The 23105-nt window shown below is 37.9% G+C and overlaps 1 protein-coding gene and 1 long non-coding RNA gene across 6 annotated transcripts in view; one reads left to right on the top strand and one right to left on the bottom strand.

Moving 5' to 3' along the window:
* LOC126961308 (uncharacterized) overlaps positions 1 to 12786 on the bottom strand; it is a 399366-nt gene extending 386580 nt beyond the window's left edge. Inside the window, exons 1-2 of one of the 4 annotated variants that reach the window (XR_007728254.1) lie at positions 12692 to 12786; positions 11201 to 11398 (exon numbers count right to left, since the gene is read on the bottom strand). This is a non-coding gene — a long non-coding RNA (uncharacterized LOC126961308). Of the gene's footprint in view, positions 1 to 11200; positions 12183 to 12691 lie in introns of those variants that run through there. The other 3 variants (XR_007728255.1, XR_007728253.1, XR_007728252.1) reach the window with 3 other exon arrangements.
* The window catches only part of MED30 (mediator complex subunit 30), a 644151-nt gene that overhangs the window by 611755 nt on the left and 9291 nt on the right, over positions 1 to 23105 (top strand). Inside the window, exons 2-4 of one of the 2 annotated variants that reach the window (XM_050801506.1) lie at positions 12898 to 13170; positions 20797 to 20955; positions 22857 to 22961. In XM_050801506.1, the coding sequence (XP_050657463.1) occupies positions 12994 to 13170; positions 20797 to 20955; positions 22857 to 22961 (441 nt within the window). In that variant the 5' untranslated portion in view covers positions 12898 to 12993. Of the gene's footprint in view, positions 1 to 12849; positions 13171 to 20796; positions 20956 to 22856; positions 22962 to 23105 lie in introns of those variants that run through there. The other variant, XM_050801505.1, reaches the window with a different exon arrangement.

Here is a 23105-nt window from a genome sequence, read left to right as displayed (position 1 = left end):
AACACTGAGTGAGAAAGAAAAATAAAAGAAAGAAAAATAAATTAGCTATTTCAGGAATAATCGAGTTCACTGACACAAACAACTCATATTCTGTTCATAAAAATATTATTAATAATATTCTTAATATTTTCTATGACAAATAGAAAAAGAATTCATGGACCAAAAAATCCATATTTTTAACTCTGAAAAGATAGTCTTCTTAAGAATGTATAAAATGTCTCTGAATTTGGTATGTTTGTCAATTAGTCTTCATCTCTTTTGTGAAACAGTGAGAAAAAAAATCTAAGTGAAAGCAAACCATTGATCATAGGAGACAGAGAACATGTTGTTAATGAGTTTCAAGTTGTTACAATGTATACGTTAAGGCACAATTGAAGGTGCTAATAGATCTCTTAAGTTCTGTGTGATTTTGAACAGGCACAGCTATTTCAATGATTCACTTGATCTCACTAAACACTTTCCCAAGGACTCAATTCATTTCTAAGAGCTTTTATTGAAGGCTTTTGTAGCCAATACCTGGAGTGTACTTTTAGATGAAAGAGGAGAACTATCTAGGGAAACCAGGCTGGGCTTCCTTTTGCAATGCAAATAAAATTCTTCAGTCCCCAATTTTTGTGCATTGTAGAAATACATTACATAGATAGTCACTCCTTAGGGAGAGATCAACAGCCCCTTATGTTAACAAAAGTAAATGATTTTACATCAGAATAATATGGAGAGACACCAGGGTAGAACTGGAGCCTGAGAGATTGAGTGATCAAGGGAAAAGGAATTGGGCTCTGGTGACACACACACACACACACACACACACACAGATTTGTGTCCCAAACTTCACTACTTTTAAACTAGGTGACATTGCACAATGTGTTTAACCTTTCTAAGCCCCGTTCCATAACATATGAAATAGAGTTGAGAAAAATCTTTAGCTCTTGTAGACATATAGATTAAAGATAATGTATGGAAAGCACGAATTACAACATCTGCACATAGTAGATGTTCAGTAATGGTAGAGATCATAAACAAGCAGGAAAAACAAGCAGGAAGACTAACATTTATTGGCAACCCGCTTAAGACACAAAATATCTATTCTGTGATACTTAAGAAAACTTTGACAATTTGATCTCTTCTCCAAACACATTCCCAAACTCCTCACTTTCGTTTGCTTCCTCTATGTCCTCGCATTTGTCTTGGCACCATATATTTATAAAGAAGCAGAAAGAAAAATGATGACCGGCTAGTTCCACCCCGGCTCAGGCCCTAAGAGACTGTAGGGAAGGATAAAAGAAATAACAGAATACACGGTGAAATTTTAGTTCCTGTATAGTGGCGTAACTCCCTTACGGAACCATCTGCCCACCCATAACAACTACAGACCCTGGGGAAAAAATTCAAACCTAATAATCTTGACAAGTAAACAAAAGCAGGCAGATTATGGAGGTAATTGGAACCTCGGAGCAGCAACAAGAATGGGGGTGGGTTTTGTGTTCCTCTATGGCTTTGACTCAAAGTTGGGCTACGGTTGCAGAATCTTGCTGCAGTACAGGAAGCTAAAACTATGTGGGAAGTCCCGTCGTCTTTCTGGCTGCAGGAACCAAGGAAAGAGGCTAGGACAACAGCCACCATGGGAAAATGAGAAGGGAATCCCAGAAAGTAGAGAAGCAGATGAACAGATTCCCTAACCATATGTACAAAAACCAAAAATAATTCAGGTTGACCCCTTAACCATGCACATGTGAGACAGATACCAGGTTAGTTGGTATTTAAAAAAGGAAAACATTAGCAAAATTCCTCAGAGGAATATCAAATAACCTAAAGTCTATATACCAAAACATTGAGAATATCCAGATGGAATCCAAAATAAAATATAAAGAATGAGAAAAATACAACAAATTCTCAATGACTTAAAGTTCTACATCAAGAAGCTATATTTAAAATTTAAAACTCATATCAGACAAAGGACTTGAAACCAGAATACATCAAGTATTCTTATCATATACCAATTTAAAACTGGGCAAAAGATTTGACAGACATTTCACAAAAAAAAAGATATACACATGAATAATAAGTGCATTAAAATGTCTATCACCATTTGTCATCACGAAGAAAAATTAAAACAATGAGATACCATTAAACATCATGTATTTATTTATTTATTTATTTATTTATTTATTTAAATTTGAGGCTGCAACTTCAAACTCCTGGGCTCGAGCAATCCTTCTGCCTTGGCCTCCCAACTAGCTAGGACCACAGGTGCAAACCACTATGCCCAGGTAATTTTAACTCTTTTGTAGAGAAAGAGGGGTTTCACAGTGTTGCTCGGGTTGGTCCTGAACTCCTGGCCTCAAGTGATCCACCTTGGCCTCCCAAAGTGCTGGAATTATAGACAGTCACCGCACCCAGCCTGAACATCTTTTAAAATAGCTAAAATGTTTTTAAAAATTGGCGATATCAGGTGTTGAGGGTATTCTGTCCTCGTAAGTCACTTGTGGGAATGTAAAAGCATACAACCACCTTAGAGAACACTTTTGCAGACTTTTGGAAAGTTAAACATATGACATTCATAACCCAGCCATCCCACCTCTAGAATCTACCTACTAGAAATGAAAACATATGTGCACATAAAGACCTGCACACAAATATTCATAGCAGTTTCATTTGCAATGATCTCAAACTGGAAATAATCCAAATGTTCATCAGCAGAGAATAAAGAAAATACGGTATAACCATATAATGGAATAGTATTCAGCTACCAAAAAGTACTTCCCTACTAATATATGCATCAATGTGGAGTTACTCCGGAAATTATTATACCGAATAAAAGAATCCATTATATCTTTAAGAATAGTGCCTACTGTATATTTCCATTTTTATAGAAGTTTAGAAAATCTAAGTTTACCTATAATCGACCAGTGGTAAGAAATGCAGTGAAAGATGAAGTGTAAACGACACATAGAAACTTTTGGAGGTGATAGAAATATTTGGTACCTTAGTTGTGGTAATAGATTTTTAGTGTAATATGTGTCAAAACTTATCAAATTATTCACTTTATATATGTGCAGTTTTATTTTATATGAATTTTACTTTAGCAAGAAATAAAACATTAAGATAATAAATGCTACTTGTGTTTTAAAAAGAAGATATGGTACCTACTTTCAAAGATTTTTATAATCTGGAAGTAGAGTGAGTTGAAACAATAATTTTAAAAAAGTAAGGGGTCTGGTGTAGTGGCTTATCCCAGTAATCCCAGCACTTTGGGAGGCCAAAGTGGGAAAACTGCTTGAGGCCATGGAATTCAGGGCCTATCTGGGCAACATAGTGAGACCCCTCTGTCTCTACAAAAATAAAAAATAAAAAAAATTACCAGGGTGTGGTGGTGGACACCTGTGGTCCCAGCTACTCAGGAGGCTGAGGTGGGAGGATTGCTTGAGCCTGGGTGGTCAAAGCTGCATTAAGCTGACTGCACCACTGCACTCCAGCCTGGGTGACTAAGACCCTGTCTCAAAAAATAAAATAAAATAAGATACAATAGCTCTCAAAAGTGAAAATAAATATAATAATTTTGAATTTGGAAATGTAAGCTAATAAATCTTAAAGTCTAATTTTTGAATGAATAAGCAAGGCTTACTCACCATTTATGACTTTGTTCATACAAAGGTAACCTGTGAATCTAATTATTAGTATTCAAAGAACAAAGGAGGTCCTAGTTGTCTGTTTAAGCTTTAATTGAAAAACACATTAGAACTATGTTTGAAAACAGACCTTAAAACGTCTCCAGTGCTTATTCCAGAGCTCTGCATCTGTGGACCTTCCATTTTTGATCATTAGGACAATGATGGTAGAAACCAGAGTTTTTTCCTCTAAAGACATTTTTTCCTAATGTACAAGCCTTAAAAAGTAAGTCTGCAGGATTGCATGGCACGTTGAACCTCCATCTTTTGGCTCACTCACTGAAAGGGACTTTGTTATAGGCCACCAAGCATTTATCAAATATTCATGACAGGTCTGGTACTGTGCTAGGCATTTTGGAGCAGGAAGGCGTACATGGAAAGAGTCACTATACCTGCTTTCATTCATGTAAAAATTAACTTTAAATACGTACAACAATTAAGGAATAACAGTAGTATAATAAATACCTTGTAGTGGTTAAACTATAAATGCAATTAAAAGAGCAAAGAAGGCAATACTGAGACAGAGAAATAAGCAAGACTTTCTCAAGTCTTGAGTCTGGACTTGAAAAAGGTAGAGGGAAATCAGCAGAAGTGGAGACAAATTCACTATCTTTCATTCATTCAATGAATATTAAGAATCTACCATGCCAAGGCACTGAGCAAAATGCTAAGAACACAGCGGTGAACAAAAACGCACTAGTCCTTGCCCCCACATGTTGCTCCCAGCCTACTAGAAGCAGCAAGTTACTGAATAGATATGCAAATAAAAATAGAATTGCAAAAGATTACTAGTGCTGTGAAGGAACAGTGCACGGGTGGAAAAGATGCAAGAGCTGAGGAAAGAGGACATGCACAGAAAACACAAGGCCGCCAGGGGATGTTCAGAATTCCAGATTTTAAGTGCAACATTGTGACCAGCTGGTGAAGAAAGCATGCCCTCTAAGGTCAAATAAAGTCAACTAAATAGAGGGTACACTAGGCTGCTACCAAAGAACAACTTCACTCAAGTCTTCTCGCCTAATACCACTAGCCTCTCTCTCAGGCCCTGCTTCTCTTTGGGTTCACTTCTCCTCTGGCACCTTTCCCTTTGTCTAAGTCACTCTTTATTTCCCTGTTCAAAGTCCTGAGAAAGACAATCTGATTGGTCCAGGTTATTACCTTCAGTCCTGCTTGGGTAAAGTCTTTTGTACCAGAGCAGGTTACACATCACTGGCCAGCCTAGAAATTGGTTGCCCTTGGGTCACATGGTCATCCTAATCCAATCATCTGTGACCAGGAGTCATATGGCACAGAAACGGCTAAGAAAGAAGAACCTAAGGTGGAAATGAAGATGGCAAATGCCATTGTCAATGGTATTTGTCAACCTCCTTAATATAGCCAGAAAAAAAAAAAAAAGGTTTCTCTAGTAGAGTGGAAGTTAGCAATAGAAGGCTTTGAAAATTAGAGAACTGAGCCTTTTTATGGAAACCATTGAAATCTTACAAAGGAAATATGCAGAGACTGATATGATGAAAGTGGAATTTCAGGAAGACAAGTGAATTTGTCTTAGTTTTCTGTTTCTTTTTCTACTAAACCATACATTGAGATTTAAAGGTCATAATATTTTCTCTTACCTTCTCAGATCAAATGTGATGAGAAATGGGTACAGAGAGAGATGAAGGTAAAATAGCAGGCTAATTATTGATAAAGCTAGATTACAGAATATGGCTTAGCATTGACTTCCTCTTGAATTGACTGCCAGTCAATGGAAGGGTAGGGACAGAGCCCAAGGAGTGGAGGAGAAGGCACTATTCTCTTCAGAGGGCCAGTCTTAGGAAGAGAGAGAAAAGGTGGGGACACCCAGATCCCAACTCACCACACAATCACCCCTTTGATCTTGTCAAAGAGTAAAAGAAATACAGGAGCTATTTGTCACACAATGCTGTTTTCTGAAAACCTGGCAAGTGGCAAGTCCTTTCCTGCAACATTTCTGTATCCTGAAGGCCGGTTATTCCTCACCCCTGATTTGCCTGTTTCATCCCCTATCAATACACAAGAGGGTCCCTCCTCTTCCTCACCATTCTGTTTCTCCTCATTCAAAAATCTGCTCAGAATTCAGCCTTTATATAGGGTTCCCATAAGAGAAATATCTTATCATATCTTTTCTTTTTATCACTCAGAATATATAAAATATTTTATCATATAGGTGTTTTTCACTTAACGTCATTACCCTAACTCACCAAAATTGGTTGTAAAACAATTCTTTCTGAAGCAAGAGAACTTTGCACTTTTTTAAAACAAACAGCCTACTCTGTTTTTTCAAATGTCACCCATTAGAAAATGAAGCAGGCACTATAGGTATTGTTGAACATGAATTCAGTCATTCTAATACAGTACAAAATCTGAAGACTACTCTTTAGGCCATTAACAATAATTCAAAAGATATTTGCATGGAGTACCCTAAGAAAAAATATGAAAACAGAGAAGTTCAAGAGAAGTTATAGAAGAAAACAGTACTGGAAATTCTGGCAGGTGAATTATTTGCTTTATTCTCTCACTTACTACTCACCTTGAAATATCAACAATCACAAAGATCTTAATAATTTTTATCAGTTTGATGACTATAAAACTTTAAAAGAGGGAGAATATTTACTTCTAGCAAAACAAAGAAGCACTCATTATGTGGTAGCACATGTGGTTGTAAGACAATCAACCACAAACAACTGGTAACTTCATACATAACTTGACTCCTTTTATCCCAAACCATGTTTATTTAATTACAGCCTTGTGCCTTCATTAACGATGTTTCCAAATATCTCTTGATCCTGGCTAAGTGTTTCTAAATATTGATCTTGGGTTAGCAATAACTGTGACATGTATAAAAAGGAGATATTAGGCAATTAAACTGTCCAAAACAGTTGACCAAGTCATGCAAATTCTCTAAACCTAGAGGAGGATCAATCTTGAAAGTGAAGTTGTGATTTAATTCATGTACTTCTTAAGTATGAGATTCTAAGTGAGCATTGGGAAGCATAGGAAACCTTTACTAATGAATCTTCAGGGACCAGTTAGCACAGTTTGTTAAATTGGAATACTAATTAGGTGTAGGCAATAGTTTAAATCAACCTAAATGCTTGTTAGTTTGACCGATTACAGGTGCCCAATAAGTGTTTGTTTGAATTCAATAATTCTCTGTCCAGAGGGAACATTCTGGTTCATGAGTGGCTGAATTGAAAAACATAAGCTATTAGTCATGAATAAATTGCATATCAACTGGTGCATTTCAGCATTACTACTGGAAGTCAAAGGTTGCAGCAGTGATGGCTCAGTCAGGTCCCTTTCCTTTGGTAGGTCCTATGCAGTGACATTTCCAAATGGACCTAGATTATTTTGAAGCTTTTTCATGGCATGTGTAATATTGTGGAAAGTACAAGAGTGAAACACCTGGGTTATAAGTCAGTCCAGAACTACCAAACTATTTAAGGACAAAGCAAGTCTAGAACCCACTGTGCTGACTTGTGGGGAGTCTTCCTTCCATTGTGGCCCCTCAAATCTTTCTTGAGTCTACATTTCTCCCTTTCCTACCCCCAAAACCTGCTGATTTCCCTTCAGTGTATTCTCAAATATTGAGTGTTAGGTTCAGATTAAATACTGTAGCCTGTATGTAGCCTTTTGATTCAACGACTGGTGTCCTGACTCCACAAAACCATCCCAGAATTGTTCCTGTCTCCTAGGTGCTAGAAACTGCATAGCCCAACACTTCCCATAACAACATACACAAAGCTAGCTCCAATCCTGCAATTACACAAGAGCCAGGGACACTGCTGCAGGTAATGAGTCAGGTCAAGAAGGATTCCAGTTTGTCTTTTGGGTAATTTAACCCAAAAGCAGAGGCAATGAATCATTGTGTTAGAAGAAACTACTTTGGTATCAGACAAAACCACATGGGGCTTAGGGCAAATTTCAAATTTGGCACTTCAGCAGTAGCAAATTAGTATTAAATTCAGTTGTATGTGTCAGAAAACCCCCAAATAAGCACTTAGCTAAGCTGTAGCTATGATTTCTGTATCCCAGCTAGTAGGAAGAAGGAATTGGAGGCCCCATTCTTCTAAGGACAACAGCCAGTAGTCTCCCATGTCATGCATACTTACAGGTGATGGGCCAGAACGTAGTGAAATGCCCCTGTCAAGGCTCAAGGAAGGCTGGGACATACAGCTTCCACCCTGGGTGCCCTGCTAAAAACCAGATATTCTCTTGCTTTAAAAAAAAAAAAAAAAAAAAAAGCCGAACATGGTGGCTCACGCCTGTAATCCCAGCACTTTGGGAGGCCTAGGTGGGCGGATCATGAGTTCAAGAGTTCAAGACCAGACTGACCAACAGGGTGAAACCCCATCTCTACTAAAAACACAAAAATTAGCCAGGCGTGGTGGCACACGCCTGTAATCCCAGCTACTTGAGAGGCTGAGGCAGGAGAATCGCTTGAACCTGGAAGGCAGAGGTTGCAGTGAGCCAAGATTGCACCACACCACTGTACTCCAGCCTGAGCAACAGAGCAAGACTCTGTCTCAAAAAAAAAAAAAAAAAAAAAAAAAAAAGGCAGAGGAGATATTGTATAGAAATTAAGTCTCTGTTTCATTCCCTTCCTAACTATGGGACTATGGGTAATAATTTTGAGCTAAAATCTTCTGTGATTTAACATAATACTTCCTTTGTGTGGATTATTTTGCTTAACCTCTCAGCGGTACCTGACACTGTTCAGCACAAGATCCTTGCTGAAACAATCTATTCTTCCTGTGACTTCCATGGCAGGATAGTCTCCTGACTTTCCTCTGACCTTTCTATTTCTTCCCAATTTTTGTTGTTAATAGTGTTGCCTCCTCTTCTTCTTTCTGTTCCTTAGTGTTCCCGTTGGCTCTGTCCTGGAGCAGTTTCTTCCTCACTTCTCACTTTACCCATTTTCCTCACTGTTATCCATGATGGAAGGAAGTGTAGTGCACATTTATTGAATGCTTACTATACACTAGGAACTATAAGTGTGTTATATATAGCATCTCACTTAATCCTATCAACAATCCCAAAGCTAAATACCATTGTTATTATGGAGGTTGGTGTGATCTGTCCACTGTTGAGCAATGTCAGGTTTGGATTTTAGTCCAGGACCATCTGACTCCCACAGATTTTGAGCTTACTACTACACCCACCCACCTTTGTCCAACCATGTAAAAGGAAAACCCTACCAGGCCTCAGCACATACTCAGTCGCTTACTGGATACATCCACTGATGATCATGTACACATTTCAAACCCAGGATGCCACTGAGTAAACTCCTGGTTCTTTCATCAACTATTTATTGAGCACTTATTTTGTGCCAGGCACTGCCGTAGGTGCTGAATCTACTGAAGCAACCAAAAGAGACAATCTCTAATTTCATGAAATTTACTGAAGGCACAAACAGTGAAAGAAACAACATCAGTTTGTGAGAAACACTACAAAAAATGAAGCAGGCTAAATGGATAGAGAGATGGAGAGGGCTGTACAGTAGGTGGAATAATGGCCCCACAAAAGATACCAACCCTCTAATCCCTAGAAGCTATGACTATGTTGCATTATATGGAACACGGAATTTTACAGATGTGGTTAAGGTTAAGGGTCTTGAGGTGGGGAGATTTTCTAGAATAATGTAGATGAACCCAGTATCATCACATGGACCCTCAAAAGTGAAAAGTTAGAGGTATGTGACAATGACAATGGAAGAAGATGCAGGAGAAATGTAAAGCATGAGAGGGAATTGACTGCCATAGCTGGCTTTGAAGATGGAGGAAGGGGCCACAAGCCAAGGAATGTGGTCATGGAAGCTAGGAATGGCTGTCAGTTTACAATCAGTAAGAAAATGGGCACATAAATTTCTGCTGCTTTAAGACACTAAATTCTGATCTTTTTTTCCAGCAGCAACAGAAGACTAATGCAGGCTGTTTTAAGTAAGGTGGCCAGAAAAGGCCACTGAAAACAAAGACCTGGAGAGAGAGCTGAGAGAAGAGTTTCCCAGCCAAAAGAAATGAGTCTGGAGTGAGATGAACTTGGAATGTACAAGGAATAGTAAGGAGGTGAATGTATCTGGAGTGAGGGGAGAACTGTCGGAGCTGAGAGAGCAGGAACAGCCTAGGCCAGCACATGTGGAGATGTGCAGGTCATGCAGCTTTGGATTTTATTCTAAGTACGATGAGAGGACTGGTCAGCAGGGGAGAATCACAACCTGACTTAGCTTGTAAGTTTGCCTGTGGGTGCTGTAATAAGAGTGGACTGGATGGGGCAAGTGTAGCAGGAAGGAGTCCAATTAGGAGACTCTTGATTGTTATCCAACATTCCAAATAAGAGAAGAAGACAGCTTGGACTAGGGTGAAAGAGGTGAAGTAATTGGTCACACATAGGATATATTTGAAAGTCAGAGTGCATTCTATTTTCTGATGACTTGGAAGTAGGGTGGGAAAGAGAGAAGCCAGGATGGGCAACTAAATGACTAAATGCATGGTGGTGCCAGACAATGACATGGAAAAAAGTGTGGTAGAAGAAGGTTGGGAGGGATCAAGAGTCAGGTTTTTTTAGACGTAAGTTTTAGATGCCAAATAGCCATCCAAGTCAAGATGTCAGGTTTTTAGGTATGTGAGTCTGAATTTAGGGACAGTTTGGATTGGAGGCATGTGGTAGGCAGATTTTAGTTACTCCCCAAAGACGTCCACATCCTAATTCCCAGAATCTGTATGTCATGTTACATGGCAAGGGGGGATTAAGGGGTAACATATGGAACTGAAGTTGCAAAACAGCTGACCTTAAAATAAAGAGATATCCTGGATTATCTAGTTGGACCCGATGTAATCTAAAGGATACTTAAATGAAAAAGAGAGAGGCAGAGGACTCAGAACCAGTGATACGGCACATTTAACTAGCCAATTCTGCCTTTGAAAAGGATGAAGCTGGTTTTTGAAGTTGGTGGAAGTGGTCATGAGCCAAGGAATTGGGACATCCTTCTAAACACTGGAAAAGACAAGGAAACGGATTCCTTCTGAGAGCCTCCAGAAAGGAACACAGCCCTGCCAACACCTTGAGCTTAGTTCAGCGATAACCATTTCAGACTTCTGAGCTAAAAAGCTGTAAAATAATAAAAGGTGTGTTGTTTTAAGCCACAAAGTTTGTGGTAATTTGTTACATGTGCAATAGGAAATTAACATAAGGCATAATTTCTCTGAAACGTCAGTGTATCCTCTCTTGGTAAATGACATAAACTTCACCTGAAGCTTCACATGAAAGCAGAAATACGTGCCATCCTTAATTCTTTCCTCTCCTTCATGCTCCTAATCCAGTCACAACGAAGTTCTCTAGATTCTACTTACTAAATATTTATTCAAAGTTACCCTCTGTCTCCTTTCTCTACACAGGTCATGATCATCATCATCATTCCCCTTTGGAAAAGAAGACAATAGAAACCCACCATCTATTCCCCATTTAGCAACCAGAATAAGTCTTCTAAAATGAGTCTTTCAAATTATTCCTCTCACCTTGAAACTTTTCAATGGCTTGCTGTTTCACTCTATAAATTCTCAACTGCTTGACATGGGTTAGAAGATCCTTCAAGGTTGCCTCTGCCTTCAGCCTTATTTCCTCACACTTGTCCTCACACTGAACTTCTTCCAGATCCTGGAAAGCATTAGGAGGCCTCTTCACTTCAGGTGTTGGCACTGGCCTTCCTCATCCTCCTAGAAAAGACTCTATCATTCGTTACTCCCTTCCCTATCTAGCTTCAGGTTCCACACTGCTCCCTTCAGGTCGTTCTCAATGTCCTAAATTGTTAGCACCCTGGTATCAGGAACTTTTCTTTCAAGACGCTCATCACAATAGTGTTCTGTTTGTCTCCATGACAAACACGCTGCAGGGCTTTTGCCTGATTTGTTCAGTACTCTATCTTCATTCCTAGCCCCCAGCACATAGTAGGTGCTCAGCCAATATTTGTCAAATGGTAATTACTCACTGAAGACCTGCGAATTACTATGTTTAATTCTAACACGGTTCCTATGACATATTTAGTAACCATTTCCCGGAAAGTCCGTATAATGGAGCATTCAGATACTTCTAAACAATGCAACATTTGTGCCTATCACCAATTTTACATTCTTGACTTCTTCCCACCTTGGAGATGAACAGTAAGAGGTGAGAGACATTTTATTTTAATTTTTCTTGCATTTATCATGTCACTCAACAATCATTCAATAAGTATTTATTGATACTTGTGCCAATCACTAGGTGTTGGGAATACAGCAAGTGAATAAAATCGTCTGTTTTCATGGAGTTTGCAGTGTGTGTGTAGATAGGGTGAGAAAAAGTCTGAAAGTAAGCCAGCCGAAAGCTATATAAAATATCAGACAGTAGGCCAAGCGCGGTGGCTCACGCCTGTAATCCCAGCACTTTGGGAGGCCGAGGCGGGTGGATCACGAGGTCAGGAGATAGAGACCATCCTGGCTAACACGGTGAAACCCCGTCTCTACTGAAAATACAAAAAAATTAGCCAAGCGTGGTGGCGGGAGCCTGTAGTCCCAGCTACTCGGGAGGCTGAGGCAGGAGAATGGCGTGAACCCGGGAGGCGGAACTTGCAGTGAGCCGGGATCTCGCCACTGCACTCCAGCCTGGGCGACAGAGCGAGACTCCGTCTCAAAAAAAAGTACCAGAGTCAGAAAGAAGTGTGCGTTGATCATTTTTTTGCTTAGAGAGATTGGGAAAACTCAAGAGAGTAAAACATCTGAGCAGGGACCAAGAGCAATCGGGGAGTCAGTATCATGTCACAGAGAAGCGTACAAGCTTAGGAATCTTGCTTTCTAAATTCGAACCGCAGGTTGCCAGTTACACCTGTATGCGACTGAACAAGTACTTTAACCTGTCTCTTAGCTGTAATACTACAAACCTCAGGCTTGTTAAGAGAAAATGCTCCGCAAGGAATTAAACACATAAAGTTCCAACGCTGGGCCAAGACTGGGAAACGAACTCTGGAAACTCACCCTCTGCTCTCCAAGAACGTCTCCCCTCTGGCTGGATCGCAATTGGTGATTGGCTACTTAACCCGTCCGTCCTTTCCCGCCCAGCGTCCAATCCAATCCCACCCGGCTCCGCTCGGAGACAGTTCGCCGAGTGGGCGGTGTCCATGACGTTTTATGACGTGTTGCGTCACGGTGGGCGGAAGTCGCGGCCGCTGTTTTGAAATCGGGCCGCGGGGGGTCTCTCAAGCTGGTTCCGACTCTGAGGCCCCACAGCCTCCCAATTCCGGGCGGACCCCTGACGGGCCTGAAGCTGCAGCCGCGCCATGTCCACCCCTCCGTTGGCCGCGTCGGGGATGGCGCCTGGGCCCTTCGCCGGGCCCCAGGCCCAGCAGGCCGCCCGGGAGGTCAACACGGCGTCGCTGTGCCGCATCGGGCAGGAGACGGTGCAGGACATCGTGTACCGCACCATGGAGATCTTCCAGCTCCTGAGGAACATGCAGGTAGGAAGGCGGGCGCGCAGGGCCAGCGAGATGCAGCTGGGAGGGAAAGGGGCGCTGGTTTCCTCGTTACCTCGGGCCCGTGGATGTCAACTGGGCTGCCCTGGGCAAACCTTAGGTGTAGGGTCACCCCCATTCATACTCAGGAGTGTCCCCAAAAGTTGGAGCTGTAGAGGTGATGTTTTTCCAGACCAGATTTCTGCATAATTGAAGCCAATTTTTTTTAGATTCGATCGAGCTGTTTAGTTACCATGTAAACTCTTGCACCTTTCAAGGTAAAGATGGGGTCGCACTCCACTTCCCTCTTTAGGTTGCTTTAAATGTTTTTTCCAGCATTTCTTCTGGGGAGGTCCAAGGAGTTGAAGAATTTACATTATATTTTTAAAAAACAGTCCTCCTTTTTTTTGGCATAGTTAATATACAGTAAACTACACTCACCTAAAGTTTTAACATATATGTGTACTGTACTGTGTATACTTGTGAAATTATCATCACAATCAAAATAGTGAACATACACATCACCCCAGAAAGTTTCTTCATACCCCTCTGACATCTTCGCCTCCCACCTTCCATCGCTAAGCAACCATTGATCTGCTTTCTGTAATCATAAATTAATTTGCATTTGCTAGAGTTTTATATAAATGGAGTCTACAGTATGTGAGCTTTTTTGGTCTGAGATCCTTCACTAAGCATGCATCAATAATTTCCTTTTTATTGCTGAGTAATGTTCCATTGTATCAATATATCACCATTTGCTTACCTTTTCTTCTGTTGATGGACATTTGGGTTGTTTCCACTTTCTGGTTGTTATAAATAATGCTATGAACTTTTGCTGACAAATTTTTGTGTGAACATATGTGTCATTTCTCTTGGACAGATTCAGGAGTGGAATTGCTGGATCATGCGATACATGTCTGTTTAATACTTTAAGAAACTTTTCCAAAGTGGCCTGAGCCATTTTACCTCCCAATTATTGCTAGTGGGAATGTAAACATTGCTGTTTAACGGTTCTCGTTTCTCCTCATCCTCATCAACACCTGTTGTGTCTTGATGCTTTCCAAATACTTCTCCCAGTCTATCCTGCCTTTTTGCTCTCTTAATATTATCTTTTGAAGAACAGACATTTTTAATTTTGATGAAATCCAGCTTACTGATACATTCTTTTATAGATTTTGCTTTTGGTGTCATACCTAAGAAATCTTTGCCTAACCCAGGGTGACAAAGGGTTTCTGTTTTCTTCTAGAAGTTTTGTAGTTTCAGGTTTTATATTTAGGTCTACAACCTATATTTAGTTTTGTGAGTTTTTAAATATATATACATAGTGGCAGATACGGATCCAAGTTCATTGTTTTGCATTTGGATATCCAATTGTTCCAGCACTATTTTGCTGACCCATTTTTAATGCTTGTTTATGTTACCCACTACATGTAGTAGATATTATTCTTGTTTTAAGATGAAGATTCTGTACTTCAGAGAAGTAAAGTGACTTGCCCAAACCTAGTCAGTGGTAGGGTAGATTTGACACCAAGTTTTCAAAATCTTACAGCTCTTATTTCTGTGGTTGTCCAAAAATGTGTTTTATTGCTTTTTTTTTTTTAACTGGTCAAGATTTTTTTTTTTTCCCTCCTGATTATAAGAGTAATTCAGTTTTGTGGAAATTTTTAAGACTATGTGAAATATAGTACAAAGGAAATCCAGGAGAAATTATGACATTCTTTGGCAATAATTAAAAAAATGAATAGATTCATATCTAGAATGAATAAGGTGCGGATTAAATAATGTCTCAGAATTTAGCATATTTAAAAAAATTTTTGTCCTGTTATATGCAAAGCACTGAATAATACCTAACACTTATGAAGTACTTTCCTTGGTCAGGTACACTGTTATAGGAGCAGTTTTAAGGAGTATTTTTATCCCTATTTTACAGTGAAGGAAACTGAGGCTTAACAAGAGGAAAAAGTAAATTACCCAATATCACACATGACTAATAGCTCTTCCTAGTAACCTCTTTTTAATACTAACTTGCTGTCAATGTGCATTATTAAAAGATATAATACAGGTTCATGTTCTACACAGAAAGAACTAAGCTTTTTCAAAAAAAGTATTTTATCAATAACTAGATTACATGTGGACCTGCATTCAAAGCCAACTTTTTTTTTTTTTTCAGTTTTTTTGTCTGTAAGTTTATTCAATGCAAAATAATCCTCTCCAATTTTACTGAGGTGGCTGACCACGTCCACGACCAAATCCGCCTCTAAACTGGAATTCGGTTACTGACCCAGCCTCAGTCTCGGCTTTCTTGCCGGCACGAGGCGACACGGGCACTCCGTCTGTAGGTATGTCTGTCGGCGTCCCCTCTTGTGAGTTTGCAGGTTGCTCACCCTCCAGACCTTTAGGCCGAGGCCTGCCAGTCTCTGGACGACTGCCGCACAGGGTGGCAGGAGCAATCTCCCAGGGCAGATGAAGGTAATCACGGAGATACTGGATTCCCTCATTGGTAAGGTACCAGTAGAAATGTCTCCAGGCAAACTGTTCCTTCACGTAGCCTCAGGACTTGAGAGACTGCAGGGCCTTCATGACATGAAGGTTGGACACATTCTTGTTTGCCAGCTCCAGATGCTTAGGCATGTGGAATCCTTCTTGGCCACCATGACTCCCTCCTTAAAAAGGAGTTCATAGGCTGGGCGCAGCGGCTCACTCATGTAAGCCTAGCACTTTGAGAGGCGAAAGTGGGCGGATCACGAGGTGAGGAATTCGAGACCAGCTTAGCCAACAAGGTGAAATCCCATCTCTACTAAAAATACAAAAATTAGCTGGGCGTGGAGGCACGCGCCTATAATCCCAGCTACTCAGGAGGCTGGGGCAGGAGAATCGCTTGAACCCGGGAGGCGGAGGTTGCAGTGAGCCAAGATCACGCCATTGCACTCCAGCCTGGGCGACAGAGTGAGACTCCGTCTCAATACATTTCTTCTTAAGCTTCAACATTTCGGCGGCTGTAGGGTCTGGGGCCCAAAGCCAGCTTTTGAGGGACTATGATAATTATATGTGTGCTTTTCATTTTGTGAAATTCTGTGGTCACTCATCTAAGACCCTTTGGGGCCTATCATAATTGGCTGAAAAGATAACAATGGGCTCCTTCATTTCCAAAAAACTAGAAGAGGTGATAGAAACAGGATATTCTTAACTACATATAACCTAGTGATTTGTTAATACATTTTTAGCATTCACATTTTTAAATAATCCTCTGTATTATTGATCTATGAGAGTAAACTGCTGTGAATACAGACTGCTAAGAATTTTTCTAAGCGTTTGTTTTAAAGAAGTGGTTCCTGGTACACACTAGATGTCTGTTAGCCACTTGAGAGTCTGATGAAAACTGTAAACTCTCTTCAGAGAAAAATACACATACACATGCATTTTGAAAATTTCAGGGGTTAAAGGAAGATTTAGGGATACTCCCCAAGTATCCTTAAATCTCAGATTAAGAGTCCTTGTGGAAGATACCATTGCTTTTGTTTTGTTTGTTATTCTTTGAATCTTTAATTTTTTAAATACATAGTACATTCAGAACTCAGGAATAGAAAAGGACAGTGCAATGAACATTTTCCCTCCCATTCCTCTCTCTTATACTATGTACCTAACTCCTCTCCACAGGCAGTGACTGTGAGTGATTCTTCCTATTTTTGTGTATCTTTCCAGATATTCTCTGCATGTTAAGCAAATGTTTATGTATATTATTTCATTTTTCCCTTTTTTGCACAGATAATAGCATATTATACATAACCATTTTGTATCTTGCTTTTTTCAGTTGATATATTCTGGAATTTATTCATATCCGTACAGCAAATACTCCCTTTTCCTTTTTATAGTGTATAGTTCACACTGTGTGGAAATACAGTAATTTTTTAAACCAGTTCTCTAGTGAGGGCATTTGGCTGTTTTTCATCTTTCCCTGTTAGGCTGCAGCAAATAACCTCCTACACAAATTTGCACTTATACCTGTAGGATACGTTTTTAGAAATAGCTATGTGCTTTTGTAATTAGACACATTTCGATGAATTGTCCTCCACAGAGATTGTACTAATTTATGCTATGGCCTAAGACCAGCACAGTGAGTTGTATCTTTTTTGGATCTTTGATCACTCGATAGGTGAAAATTCTACTTCACATTTCTCCTAGTTTGACTGAGTTTGAACATCCTTTAAAATATTTGAATCATTTATATTTTTTTCCTGCTAAATGCTTGTTCACTTACTGTTTGCCCATTTGTTTGTCTTTTTTGCCTATCATAATTGTAGGATTTAGCTATTTACATACTAGAGAAACCTGCTCTGTGTGATACAACTTGCAGTTATTTTTTCCCCCCAGTCTTTTACCTTTGGCTCTGCTACTGGTAGTTTTGCCATGCATTTTTTTTTTTTTTTAAGAAGTTGAATGTATTAGTCTTTTAGGACTTCTAGGCTTTATGCCTGGTTAGAAAGGTCTTCCCCACTCAAATTAGAATTCTATAATTTTTAAAATTTCAGTCTTTACATTTAAAACTCTGATCTTTATGGAATTTATCCTATAAAATGTGAGGTCTGGGCCTAGCCCTAACTTTTTCAAAGGGTTCACTGAATAATTCACTTGCTTCTTCCAGTGATTTCAGGTAGCTTTTATATAAGTGAATTTGTTTCTGGATGTTCTATTCCATGTAGCTGCCTATCTTTTATGTATTAATGCAAAACATTCTTATAATTTGTCAGGATGTATAATGTGTTTACACTTACTTTTTCAGAATTTCCCTGGCTATTCTTGCTTATTTTTCCACATTATTTTAGAATCAGTTTATTCTAAGAAAAAACCTGTTAGCATTTTTATTAGGATCATTCAGCCTAGAAAGACTTGACATCGCTATGATGTTGACTTTTAGTTCTTTACTAACCAAGAACATGGAGTATTCTTATTCTGTTTTCCTATAAGGTATCTTAAGTTTTCATTTTTATCTTGAGATTTTAAAAGTTTTCTTCCAGATATTTTATCTTTTCTGTTGCCATTGTAAATGGGGTCTTCTTTTCCCATGTTTTTGTTTGTGTTATAGATGAAAGCAGAGCTATTGCTTTCTCTTTGGACCTACTTCCTTATGGAATTCTTTTATTTTTAGTAGCACTTTATCATATTATTTGTAGATAGATTATGATGCTTTCTTTTTAATATTTCAACTTTTTTTTCTCTTTCTTCTCTAATTGCATCGGCTAGTGCTTCCAGAACAGTGTTCACTTATAGAATTAGCATCTTAGTAGACATCCTTTTCTGTTTCTGACCTTAGGTGGAATGCTTCTAATGATTCCACGTTAATCATGGTGCTGACTTTTTAACTGAAATAAATGTATGTTATCACACATTGAGGATTTTTTATTGAGTTTTATATTGATTTTTAAAATGGATGTTGAATTTAGTTGAATGCCTTCTTAGTGTCTATGAATATGGATCATGTATTTATGGGTTTTCATCCACACTCATGAGTGAGATGGTTATTGATGAGCTTTTCAGCTGAACAGCTACACCACGGTATATACCAAGGGATCTTAGACATTTTTACCGTGTATACTCTGTGCTATGGGAACCTTCTCTCTCTCATGTTTACTGCTGTATCCCAGCTTCTAGAACAGTGCTGACACATTAAAGGTGTGTGGTATTTTTTTTTAATGATTTAGTAAATTAAGTTGGTAAGTTTGGATATTAGATTTAACATCTAATATCTTTCTAAGTCAGCAAATTTGGGAAGCGTGATTCTTTGCATTTCAAAAGGATTTTTGTTTTCTTTATGACAGTATTTATTAAGAGTTATTTTATATAATACATCTTAATAAATTTTAAGTATAGATTTATGGGTAAAATAACTCACTAAAGTAAAATAATTCACACTGTACTTTAAAGCCTTCTGTGTGTGTGTACTATGCGAAATATGGTAATATAAACTTAAGTTCCAGTCTTTACTAAGTAGAAAATATGGGCAAAGTATTAAACCTCATAATGCCATAATAAAGATACAGAGTGCTGTTCTAGGCAAGACATAATCATCACGCTCCTTTTTGTCACCTAAACAAGAAAGCAAGGATCCACTTAAACTTTTCTCTGAATTTCTAGTTAGTGTCTGTGGAATTTCATAAACTGAGAGTTCATGAGGAGAAAGCTTATATTGTACTGAGAAATGAACCCTTAATGTCTTTCTCCTTTAAAATGTTTTGACTAGTTCAGCCTTTGATATTTTATCACATTTCTTTGAGACATTGTAGAGTGTTTTAATGCTTAAGAATTTCTGAAAATCTCAATAATATCACACCTCAAATAATTTGAGGAGATCCATCTCCTTAACTCATATACCATAACATTACAGGAAATTTAGAAGTATGAGAAAAGAAGAAAATAAATTATTCAAGCCTATTTATCTTACACATCTTTTATCAGCTACATATAGGGCTTTTCAGTCTTTTTTCATGTTTCTGGTTTTAATCATTATATGTCCTGTTTTTTTTTTTTCACTCCAAACATTGTATCATGCTTTTCTTTTTCTTTTTCTTTTTTTTTGGCATTCCTACCTCATGTGTTTAAAAAAGAAAAAAAAAAAATGCAAACTGAGGCTTAGAAAGACTGGACTGATTGCCTAGCTATTAGATAGTAGATAGTTCCTTTGTTTTTAAATCACCTGATTCAAATCCTCAAATAGGTATACATGTGAATTCCTACAATTAAAATGCCTGAATACTAGACAATGTGGTACTCTATAAATATTATTGATTCAAGTATTAGGGTGATGCCACAGATCAAATTCTGGGAATAAAATATTCTACGGCTGTACAGAGAAAGATTTTGTTCATGAGTTTCAGCAATGCACAAGTACATATTTAGTTATAAATTCTAAATAGTCGATTTTTGTTTACCTGTCTTTTTTTTATTATTTAAATATATACTTTTCTTCTCTTGATAAAATTCCTGAATTAAAAATATATCAATATCTAAGACCGAGTTATGATCATAGCAGTTACTTTTAATAATTTATTAATGGTGTTCAAGTATAGGTGGCACCCATATCTCCTGCTATTGATTTTTTTAAGTAAAATTTTAAATGACAGGTTTATATTTTAATGTGTGCTTTAAGCACCTGAATTATCTTGTCAGAGTTAAGGTATTTTGAGAATATTTTTGCAATACCTGCCATATGTTTTTCATTTTCTTCCACTAGAATATCGTAAGATTCACTTTTGTGTGTGTGTTTTTAACTGTACTTTGTTTTTAACTTCTTGGTTGAGGTCAGCAGCATGCTGCATTTATATAATAGTAACATTAAAATTGTACACTCTTTTTAAAGTTACACTTCAAAAATTAAAGGGGAAAAAGTATTCCAAGTCAGGGTTTATTACAGAGTTTTTCTAGGTCTGTTTTATAGCAGTGAAAGAGTATGCCAAGTTGTTAATAAATGGGTGTGCATTACTCTTACATTCTTAAAATTGAACTTGATCAGTTGTGAGGGACAGCTTACATCTATGCATTGCCTAAAAATGGTTTCTGTTTATTGGCTTTACTTATAGAAAATCTTGATTTTTTTTTCATTACTTTATATTTTTATTCTTTATTTTTCCTGATAAGCTGCCAAATGGTGTCACTTACCACACTGGAACATATCAAGACCGGTTAACAAAGCTACAGGATAATCTTCGCCAACTTTCAGTTCTCTTCAGGAAGCTGAGATTGGTATATGACAAATGCAATGAAAACTGTGGTGGGATGGATCCCATTCCAGTCGAGGTAATTTTTTGTGATAGAGGGAGGATGAATATAAGGTGTGAATTAGTGTCAAGACAGTTGTTACTCTTTTGCCTCTCTCTCTTGTTTTAGCAATATTTCCAGGTTTTGAATTTTATTGGTTTTACTTTTGACCACAGAAGATGAAAATGTGATATATATGCATAAAATACTACTATATTTTTACATTAATAATTTCTTGTAGACTTTGACAGGCTTGTAGTAATTTTTGTTGTTAGGAAGAAATGGTTTTCTGTGGCAATTTTTATTGCTATCAGTGTCTCCTTTTAAATAAGTCAGGAATATTTTTAGTAGGAATTTTAATAGTATCATATACTTTTAAGGTGGTTTTCATGAAGTACTTTACAGATAAAATATTATTTTTATTATTATTAATTTAGATTTTATATTTGGCCCAGTGGAATCACTGTATTTTAAAAAATGTACTCTCTAAATTTCATCTTGGGTCCCACCTATTTGGTTAATTAGGCATACATTTCTATAAGTGACCCTTTCCTGTTGACAAATTATTTCTCTACCACCAAAGGAAGCTGGTAAAGATGACCAGAGAAAAATTAAACTGCAAAAATGCCTAAAAAGAAGGGGTCAGAGATGTGGGAGAAAGATCAGAAATGTGGCCTGCATTGTCAGATGCTGCAGAAAAGTCAAGGAAAATCAGGAATGAAAACTGTCCAGTAGATTTTGCTAGATGAAAATTGTTAGGATATTTGAGTAGAGCTTCAGTGAAATGGTAGCAGCACGAAGTCTGATCACAGTCAGGTGAAGATTAAACAGGAAATAAGAAGCTGGAGCCAGCAAGTGGGTATCAGTCTTTCAAGAAGCTTTGAAAAAAATAAGAGAGGAAAGCAGCAGATGGAAGGAGAGATGGAATCGAAGGTTTGCAGGGGGAAGAGGAGCTTCTCCCCAAATAGAAGAGACAGGAACATGTTAGAATAATAAAGGAAGAAAGCTGTAGGGAGAGGTTGGGAGAAGGGTGTATAAATAATGAAGACAGGAAGGCAATCAGGCCACAGGGATGGAGATTAATCGTCTTCAGGAGGAAGGACAGCTCTGCATTGAGAGAGAGAAGACAAAGAAAAGGAGAATGTAGACATGGGTGAATTTATATATGTCTCAATTTTAAGAAGTTTTATCAGGTGAATCCTAGTTTTTACCAGTCATTTACCTTTGGCCTATTCCTGCATTTTTAATACACAATAGTAGAGGCTAGGTGATTCCTGAAGTCTGTCACACTTATGAGGTAAATTCCATCACTAACCGTGCATACTTAATTATGATTCTGCTAGAAGTTTCGTTGCTATATAAATTTGTTTCTCCTACAAAAAAAAAGTTCTCACAACTGAAAAAACTTAAGACATCTAAGTTTTAGTTTGCAAGTTAATGACATTTATATAATACAGATCCGTGAAGTTCTTTTCTTTTTATTACAGATGAAGGAAAGCCTGTTTTATCTATCTCAATAGACTACAAATCTCTTAGGGGCAAGAATCACATCTTGTTTGGCATTAGTTTTATAGTGTTTCATAATTAAATATTTGCTAATTGAATGAGTAGGGTTTTTTTTTATTTTAATTTAATTTTATTTTATTTTATTTTATTTTTTGTTACTTCTCCCATCTTCCTGCTGGAAGTATTGTTTAGTTATACATGACAACCAATGTTATAAAGGCTGTTTTGCAAAAGAAACCTGAAAGGGTATTGTGTAGAATGCATTGAAATGGTCAACTATTAAAGCTCTTATTTCAGGCTATCACCTGAATTGAAATTTATTTTTATACAAATAAAACTATAAAAATTGACTTTAATCTGATATATTCTCTATACCAGTGATTAGAAAACTTGAATTATATTTTTGACTTTTAATTTTTGTTAATCATTCCCAGCAACTTATTCCATATGTGGAAGAAGATGGCTCAAAGAATGATGATCGGGCTGGCCCACCTCGTTTTGCTAGTGAAGAGAGGCGAGAAATTGCTGAAGTAAATAAAGTGAGTTGTTAGTTTTTACATTTTACGTTTTAGAGTTATTGATAAAAATTACTAGGGAGTCTGATGTAACTCCAAAACATAATTTGAATTATCAAATTACATGAAGTCGTTTCTGTTGCAAACTTAACCTATTTAGAATACAGC

This window comes from Macaca thibetana, chromosome 8, assembly GCF_024542745.1.
Source record: "Macaca thibetana thibetana isolate TM-01 chromosome 8, ASM2454274v1, whole genome shotgun sequence".
Classification (NCBI taxonomy): Eukaryota; Metazoa; Chordata; class Mammalia; order Primates; family Cercopithecidae; genus Macaca; species Macaca thibetana.
This window is presented reverse-complemented; position numbering and strand designations above follow the sequence as displayed.